General features: G+C 46.4%; 1 protein-coding gene across 1 annotated transcript in view; it reads right to left on the reverse strand.

Moving 5' to 3' along the window:
- The window catches only part of RIN3 (Ras and Rab interactor 3), a 49,428-nt gene extending 43,278 nt beyond the window's left edge, over positions 1-6,150 (reverse strand). The window contains exons 1-3 of the mRNA XM_008939994.1: positions 6,035-6,150; positions 5,756-5,942; positions 2,328-2,442 (exon numbers count right to left, since the gene is read on the reverse strand). Coding sequence (XP_008938242.1) covers positions 2,328-2,442; positions 5,756-5,942; positions 6,035-6,150 — 418 coding nt within the window. The remainder of the gene's footprint in view (positions 1-2,327; positions 2,443-5,755; positions 5,943-6,034) is intronic.
- Between the last annotated feature and the right edge of the window lie 3,319 nt (positions 6,151-9,469).

Consider the following 9,469-nt stretch of genomic DNA (forward strand, 5'->3'; position numbering starts at 1 on the left):
AAGGGCACCATCTCTACTCCATGCTGACTCATAAAGCAGGTAGCTATCAGGAGGATTCACCTCCCTGTTTGTGATGTTCCATGGCAAGCTGAAGCCTCCTTTTAGCAAGAACAGAAGAACAAAAGAGGGACCTGAGACTAAAGACTAGATGCCTGCAGAAACCCTGCCAGTCTACAGTGGTCAGTCGGGCTATGGAGCTGGCAGGCTCTACATGCTCTCAGGAAATGTAACACCGAACTTCAAACAGACTTGCATTCCACAGCAAGATAAAGTCTCTGGGGGTGCTCAGAGTTCTCCCACCCTGACACTTACAGAATACCAGGGAAAAGTTAAGGGCACTTCATTAAGCTAAGGCAATCCAGACATACCAGGGTACTTAGCAAGGAGGCTCAGGTTCTGATTATTTTAAAGCATTTGCACATCATATAATTTTATTTCCTAAAAAAAGTTTAGAAAGCAGCTGTAGTAAGACAGAGACCATAAATCAAAGCTAACGTATTAGGCTACTCCAAGATACAGAAGATTTACTATCTCTCTTTGTGCTAGATATAGTCTTTTGGCTGTACTAACGGGAGTTAATTTCATTTCTTCTAAACAAAAAAAGCCAGGCTACTTACCCTAAATGAGAAAGGAAGCAAAAGCATGAGCATTTCCATGCACAGTGTGTTCCTGTTAAAATGGTGGAGGATGGAGAACTGAGAAGCTTTCTATAGTTCAGCACTGACAGAGCTCTAGCTAAAAATACTGTGAACAGGAATGCATCAGCCTCATGTCTGCAGAGATCGCTGCACAAGCAGTGGCAGTTCTCCTGCTTTTCGAATGATTTTTAATTACTCTCCTCTGGTTACTTGCATGAAACTAGTGAAACTGATTTAATTCTTGTTCCTACCAGAAGGCTGTGTCTCTGAATACATCCTTTGTGTTAAGATAGTGGTAAATGAGAAATAGCAAGCAAGGAAGTTTGAAGAACATGTCAGAAAAGTCCTAGATAGGCTAGCTCAGTGACATTTTTGTACTACATTTCACTTTGTCTGTCCTCAAAGAAATCACATTTTATGGCACAGGACACAAGTCAAAAAGTAACCTTTCGATAAATGACATTTTTAGGATGGGGGGAAAAAAGTTTCCCCACCCAGCAGCTAACTTTTGCTCTTATACTTTTAATCTGGACACCTGAAGCTGTGGCAAAGAGTTTGCTATTCCTGCCCTCAAGCAGGAGCACTAAACATGTGCAGCATCTCTGCAACAGCGTGCTCCAGGGTGCACAGGGACAGGAGAGGAGGCGTGGCAGCCGGGCGGGCAGCTGCGCTCCGTGCAGAACCGGCGCCGCTGCAGCCTCTGGGCTGTGCCTCAGATGAGAGCTGACGAAGAGTCACTTGTCCCTCTGGCTTTAAAGTCTGTTTATGTTGCAGAGGTATGCAAAGAAACGTATGAGAAGGAAAAGATTCATCTGAGCAGCTGTCAAGGGGGAAGAAATAAGCCGCAACATCGGCCAGCAGAAACACAAGTGTTTTAGCAGAGTAGAACATACCCTGGGGAGCTGGCTCTGGGGCAGAGCTCACTGACAGAGGATTTGGATGTGTTCATATAAATAAATAGCGTGGAGTCACCTCAATGAACTCTTTCAAGTACATGTTTCTATGACTATCCTAAAGTTCCCGCATTTACAAATATTCCTTGGAAAGTGGAAATCATATTCCTTACACAACCATTTACACTGAGGGCTGCACCAGACGTGACTGATGGTGAACTGGGTTCAGTTTTCTTGCTCAGGGCAGACTTGGCTCTCTGACTGGGAACAGCACCGATACCACCAGCCTCGAGACGCAGCTGCTTCCCAGAAGCTGCACCCAGCCAGGTGCTGGAAACAGTCAAACAGTTGAGGAGGAACCATTTGCTCAGTATGAGTGTATGAGGTGCACGAAAGGGAATGTAGCAGATGTTAGATGCCTGGTGGGCCCCAAATTCAGTGGCAGAAACAGAGTCAGTGAGTTAACAAGGCTTAGTATGTCAGTGCCTTGTGCTTTGCTCAGGACTTCTACCTGGTGAGAGGCAACTCCTCTCATTTGATCAAAGGGCAGGCCTGCTCATCTGGGGGTGCTTATTTTCCTGTTATGAGTCTGTAAATAACACAAGGTGCAGAACCACAGGGGAGCTGAGATAAAGCAGCTGCAGGAAATACTGACTGAACTACCTGGCAAAAGCAAGATCTGCTGCTGGTCACAAGAGGAACATGCTCATTGCAAGTGAGTTTACATAAATACTGGTGATCAGAAGAGGACCCAGTACAATAATCAGACCCAGACCAAAAAGTGTAAAGAACCTACTTGATTTTTCTTCTTTAATGTTGTACTCCAGCACACCAGGAGCCTCTTCCTGCACTGGCAGGCGAACTGCAAGGACCATGTTGTTCACACTACCCTCCTTCCTAACCAAGAATATCTGAAAAAGGAGAAAGGAATCAAGAGCTTAGCTATGTTATGTGAGCTTCCAGATTTTCTTCTAGGTAATTGGCAAGGAAGTTATCAGTACAATCCACCCTTAAATGATTTTATTTTATCTTTGTTCCACTTGGTTGAACTTTACACAACAAAAATAACGAATAAAAGGCCATTTAATGTGGCTGAAATTCATGTCTGTGAAGGAACCAGCAAAATTTCTGTCTGTCACTGATGTCCCATATAAGCCTAAGGGAAAATATTTCACTAACTGAAGAGTATAAAGCTGCACTCAATTTGTCAGGTGATGCTCCTCACTTAAGTGCCCTAAACCATGGAAATTTCACTCTAGAATGTCCCGGTCTGTGTTTAAAGCAAGTGAGTTACTTTTATGTTGAGAGGGAAAGGGTGTTCAGCAGTGGAATGTAAGGCCAAAGGCTCTGGTAGCCGCCGTGTCTCATTGTAGAGTTCTTATCATGGGACCAGAAGGTCATTCAAGCTGCCCAAGGAACAGTTGCCCAAGTCAAGGGACCTCAGGAGTTCCAACCCCCTGGATGAAGCCATGAGGCCAGAACAGTTTGCTCAAGGCTTTGTCTGGACAGGTCTGGAGAACTTCCAAGGGTGGAGACTGCACAACCTCCCTGGACAGATCTGACCCACCACTTATTGCCCGCACAGGGAGGAAGTGTACCCCTGTACCCAGTCTGAACCCCTCTGGTTTCAGTGTACGCCTGTCAGCTCTCGTCCTCCCACCATGCAGTGCTGAGCAGAGCCGGAGCAGTGCTGGCTCCATCTTCTCCATGACCTCCCTGTAGGTACCAGAGAGCTACTCTGTGGTGCCCCTGAAGCTGCCTCTGCTCCTGGTTGAACAAACCCTGGTCCCACAGCCTCTCCCTTAGAGGGTCTGTGCCCAGCTTGCTGCCCACTGCCCCAGCCCAGCCATTCCTGCAGAGCTGCTCAGCCAGGCAGTGCCACTCCGGATCGATGCGGGGGGTCTGCCTTCCCAGAGGCAGTGCTCTGCCTGTGCCCTTGTTGAATTTCAGAAAGTTCCTGCCAGCCCTGTCCCCCTAGCTTGTCCAAGATCCCTCTGGATGGCAGCACAGACTTAAAGTGTTCTGACTGGTCCCAAAATCACAGAGCAGATATGGGTGGAAGGGACTCTGGAGATCATGTAGTCCAACCCCCATGCTCAAAGACAGATAGACTACAGCAAATTACTCAGGATGATGTCTTGTCAGGTTTTTATTATCTCCAAGGATGGAGGCTCGATAGCCTCTTGTTCCAATGTTAATCACCCAGTAAATAAGCTGTTCTTAATGTTTGAATTGAATATCCTATGTTTCAGTTAATGCCCACTGTACCTCATCCTTTCACTGGATGCCACTGAGAATAGTCTGGCTCAATTTTCTCTGCTCTTTCCCATCAGGTTTTCATATACATTTATAAGAGACCCCCTGAGTGTTCAATTAGAACCAGTGGAAGAACTGTGGCCATTGGTTCCCATCAATGGGACCAGTGAAATTAAAAAAAAAAGAAAAAAGAAAAAAGATGTAAGAGGAAAGGGGAAACAAGAAAGAGGAAAGAAAAAAATACAAAGAAAAAAGAAACAAAGAGGAAAGATGACAAAAAAGAAAAAAAAATAAAAAGAGAAAAGAAAAATATCTCATTCTTCGCATTGTGTGAGCTCCTAGGTGTTTCTAATTAAAGCTCATTGTCAAGGATATTTTTAGTTTGTACCTTGAAGCTGCAGATAAAATGACAAAGTAATCTTCACCTTTCCCTGTTCTTTGATAGCAGGTTTTTGCAGGACAGAGTCAAGATATTTTTATAAAATCTGAACATAAAAATTGGGCTAATTCCAGAGTCTGTACATTGATATTATAAAGAAGAAGTGTGAGTTAATAACATGATTAATCAACTCTAATGCAGTGGAAATCTATCAAGAAAACGTTAATTTGTTGGACATATTAATTAAATAGAGCTTGTCTAGAAGCCAGAAACCAAGACCTTTCTCTGCATGAGTCCCAGTCGTGAGAGCGTCTCCTGTCACTTTGCAGCACCTATTTTAAATGTGTGGCTTTGGAACCTCACACAGTGCCACCATCCTGGCCTCTGTCATTCATAAGAAATTGAGCCCCATGGACTCATGTCCACAAGCAGTGCAGAGAAAATCCAAATAAATGCATGGCAAACAGGTGGATGCCAGAAACAGGCCTATCTCTAACGCAGGGCAGCACCCACCTTCTGCAACACAGGAAGTAATCTGCAGGTAGGAAAAAGCCACAGAGGCTCTCCCTTCCCTGGGTCCTACCATCACGTGACAGCATGGTCCCTCTATCCCACCTTGAGAGAATACTGTGACCCTGGATCTCAGACCACACAACCTCTCTGTGCATCCATCAAGTGCTTCATCTGAAACTAAATTTAAGTGCTGAGAAACGTGAAACCGGGAAATGAATCACTTCTATTTTCCTGATCGACACAACTGGTTTCCATGGCTTCAAAGGCTAAAATTGGACCATGGCTGTTCAGATGAGAGGGAGGTGGGTCTGCTGAGCTGTACCTAACCAAAGAGAATAGTTTGCCCAGCTTATCTGAGAAGTCTGGTTCAGGGTGAGGTGCACTGTGCCATCCAGTCAGTCAGCTGAGTCACACTGGAGGCTGTCACTTGGCTGTGCCAGCTTTTAGCCCTGGGATAAACTGATTCAGCCAAGGGACAGGTCCAAACCTCCTCAGAGCAGGAGTGACTGAATTCCCCTTGTACTCTGCCATCAGCTCAGGTGTTCCTCCCCAGTCCTGACCAGGAAGCCTGCTGCCTGCCATGCCTCACCCCTGAGACCCTGGGAATGGAGAAGCCTCTTTCCTGCAGAGATGTTTTCCCTGAGCAAGCACTGAGTCTGCAAGTCTAACATTTTCTAACACTCAACTTATGGGGACCAGGCACCAATTACTGCCATAAAAATGACTCCCAGCAGCTCCCAGAATTTAAGGGCCTTTTCTTCAGGGATTTTGTTGTTGTTGTTGCTCCAAATTAGGATAGTCACCATACCTATGGGTATGGAAGTGCATAGGAAGTCACTTCCATGAACCTACATGCTAAGTAAATAAAGCCAAAGACAAGGTTTCTTGCTTCCCCAGCTCCATTTTATCTGTCTTGTGCTGCTATGAGTGGCTAAAGCATCAAAAGGTAATGGAAACGGAGAGCATAGTCTGCTAAATATTTTTGTTTCCACAGGAAAAAAAAGCTCTGCTCTCCTAACCAGCTCCACCAAGGACAGGAAATGTGGCTGTCTGAGCTGAAGCCACCTTGTACTTACCCCTGCCGTTTCTTTGCCAAGAATAGTCCCAGCCCTTTCCCGGTTCATGTTCAGCTGAAGCCAGACAGGACAGGTCTTGATGAGTTTATCGAGGATGCTGATCCCTGGAAGTGGGAGGCAGTTCCGCAGGGCGGTGGCCTGACACAGATGCGCTTCTTTTCCTTCTTCACTGGTATCTCTGATCATGCTGAAACACAGCAAGGGAGTCCCTTGTAAGCCGAATTCCGAATGGAAAACTTGGTGGGAGTCAGGATGGCAAATGCAAACACACAGACATACGCAGAGGCACTTACACGACAGGTGGGTTCCTCGAGGGGCACAGCCCATCGGCGCCTTGCTATGACAGAGCCAAACTGGGTGCACAGACCTAAGCAGCCAGACAGGCTGAGGACCATGGCCTCATGCTAATGATGCCATCCTGGGTTTCAGGCCGTGGGCTTGCAGGGTGCTTTGTGCTGAGGTCTGTTGGCTTCAGCTCATCAATCTATGTTGCCTAAACGGTGGCACCCAGAGACAGAGGTAAGGGATGCACAGAGGCCGCCAGCACTGCAGAGCGTACAGCATGTCTGTCTCCTGGACCCCATCCTCCAGGTAAAGAGTCAAAGCAATGTTTCATGGCTTGTAAGGGAGAGACGTGGCTGAGGAAAGGGGCCGCAGACCTTGCCAGCAGGCAGGAATATGCACACACCCCAAGCCCCAGCGTCGGAGCCATGCGTGCGTCTGAGGCATGCAGAGGCCAGGCAGCCTGCAGCTCACCCTGCGGCCACACCACGGCCTGAACTTCTCCAGTCATGCAGGAGTTGTGGTGGGCACTGGTGTGGTATCTCACCTTGCTCTTCAAGGTGCCTGCCAGCAGTAGCCAGAGGCAACAACAGCTGCTCTCAAACTTTTGCAGCCACCCTCTGTGCCCAGCTTAGGCAGTCTGCAGAAAAGCAGACTAAGATATCTCACTGCTTAAAAATAACACTGAGCACTCCCCGTCTCCACTGATGAGTCTGTGCTGGTGCTGGTGGTTTCAAGGTGGACACTCCTCAATCTCTGCACCCTGGGAACCACCTGTGGCTCGAAGGGAGGGGGAAATCCTCCACCTCTGTTGCCATGCACAGGGTGCAGGAGGAGGAGAAAGATGCCTTAGGATGCATTCAGCAGCAAGTTATCCACTACAGCGGAGGTAACTCTGCTGATTCCCAAAGGCTGACCTGCAGCAGCAGAATAATTCAGGGTGCAGCCCTGCAAACAGCCCTTGGTTGCTCAGCACAACACAGCAAGCCCTGCTCAAAGGACACAGACATAGTGAACTCTCTCCCTGTGCCAAGGAAGGGGAAGGGGAGGGAGCACAGGAAAGGTGGAGAAACACCAGAAGGACCTTCAGGAGGGAGGAAATGAGGACTTGATTTCCCTATTTTTTTCTGCCACGTTTGTAATTTTGGCCAGTTCTAAAGACATAATCAGAAGCTCCAAAGAGATGCATGGGACATGCTGAGTGACAAGAGAGGGGCCATGCTGCAGCACCACATGTTAGCAATGCCCAGTCGCATCTTATGTCCCAGAGGTTATTCTCAGATGTACAAGACATAAGAACACTGAAATGATCCCATTGAGAATATTAAAGATCTAGGACACACTCTGCTTTAGATTCCCTTTCTGATCAGAGACACAAAGAACTAATTCTATTTATTTTTAATCCCTGCAGTCTAATGGCAGGCTGGTATTAAATGCCACTCTCTAGCTATGGCTCTGATTCAGCAAAGTATTTATACATGTGCTCAGCACAGCAGTCAGTGGAAATACTTGTGCTGAAAGGCCTTGACATAAGGGCTCAGCTAGATAAAGCTATAGACTCATGGATACAGGCTTGTCATTCATTTGATGAATTGATTTTGAAGTAAAGAATATATAGGAGAACATACACAAGTATATTTTTCGGCACCAGTTTGGGTGCTTAGGTGTTGGAGCTGAAAAAAGGAGGACACTCACTTCTGCTTTGGTCTTATTTCAAGTCTTTTTATTTTTCCTTTCATTTTTAAAGATACAGATCCCTGGGTGTATTCAAAGCCTAGATGCAGTGCCCAGGGATATGGAGTAGAAGTCGCCTGGTAGAGTTAGATAATGGTCGGACTCGATGATCTTAAAGGTCCTTTCCAACCATAGTCATTCTGTGATTATGTGATCTTAAAGCAGTACAGTTCAAAAAAGGTCAGACAAACTACTAAAAGAGAGTTCCTTCAAATCCTTTACCTAACACAGCATGCTTATCATAAAAGTTAGTTTTTATAAAAATAGCTGCTCAAATTCCAAAGCCAATAGTGAAGTTTTATTCGTAGTAGGGTTTTTTTTTTTTGGTTTTTTTTTTTCTTTTGGAAGCCTAAAGAGACAGGTTCTTTTGAAGATGCACGTTCTTCTGCAATCCTAGTTGCCAATTGGTTATTAGTGAATTGGGTATTAGTGCACAGAATCCTGATTTCAATCAATACATTTTTGAGGTCATAGCCAAGACAGTGAGAATGAGAGAACTGTGCTTAGAAAAGCAAACAGAAATAAGTGAAACACTCTCTCTTCACTTGTGACAAAAGCCCAGCTTTGTCACATGAGCGAGGAAATTTCTTTCAGATGCCACAGCATATGAATGTCATCACGAGGCACATACAAGACAACCAGGTGATCAGGCCTAGTTAGCATGGATTTACGAAAGGCAGGTCCTGCTTCAATAACCAGATTTCTTTCTATGACAAGGTCATCCACTTAGTGGATGAGGGAAAGGCTATGGGTGTTGTCTACCTAGACTTTAATAAGGCCTTTGACAATGTTTCCCACAGCCTTCTCTTGGAGAACATTGCTGCTCTTGGCATGGATGAGCATAGTCTTTGCTTGGTGAAGAACTGTCTGGACGGACGGGCTCAAAGAGTTGTGGTGTTCCCCAGCGATCAGTATTGGGCCCTGTTCTCTTTAATGTCTTCATTAATAATCTGGAAAGGGAGATTGGGGGCACCCTCAGCAAGTTTGGGAATGACAGCAAGTTAGGCAGGTGTGTTGATCTGCCTGAAGGTAGGAAGGCTCTACAGAGGGATAGAGACTGGCTGGATCGATGGGCCAAAGCCTATGAGGTTCAACAAGGCCAAGTGCTGGGTCCTGCATTTGTGTCACAAGAACCCCAGGCAATACTACAGGCTTGGGGAAGAGTGCCTGGAACGCTGCCCAGTGCAGTAAAGGACCTGGGGATGCTGGCCAACAGCTGGCTGAATATGAGCCAGCAGTGTGCCCAGGAGGCCAAGAAAGCCAATGGTATCCTGGCTTCTATCACAAGTAGTGTGGCTAGCAGGACTACGGCAGTGATCATCCCCCTGTACTCAGCACTGGTGAGGCCATACCTCAAATACTGTGTTCAGTTTTGGGACCCTCACTACAAGAAGGACAGTGAGGTGCTGGAGCGTATCCAAAGAAGGCCAACAAAGCTGGTGAAGGGTCTACAGGACAAGTCTGATGAGGAGCAGCTGAGGGAACTGGGGTTGTTTAGCCTGGAAAAAAAGAGGCTCAGGGGAGACCTTATTACCCCCTACAACTACCTGAAAGCAGGCTGTAACAAGGTAGGGCTCCATCTGTTCTCCCATGTAGCAAAAAGCAGGACAAAAGGAAACTGCCTCAAGTTGTGCCAGGGGAGATTTAGGTTGGATACAACAAAAATCTCTTCACTGAAAAGGTTGTCAAGCACTGGAA

Source organism: Merops nubicus, unplaced genomic scaffold (assembly GCF_000691845.1).
Source record: "Merops nubicus isolate BGI_N331 unplaced genomic scaffold, ASM69184v1 scaffold9495, whole genome shotgun sequence".
Lineage (NCBI taxonomy): Eukaryota > Metazoa > Chordata > Aves > Coraciiformes > Meropidae > Merops > Merops nubicus.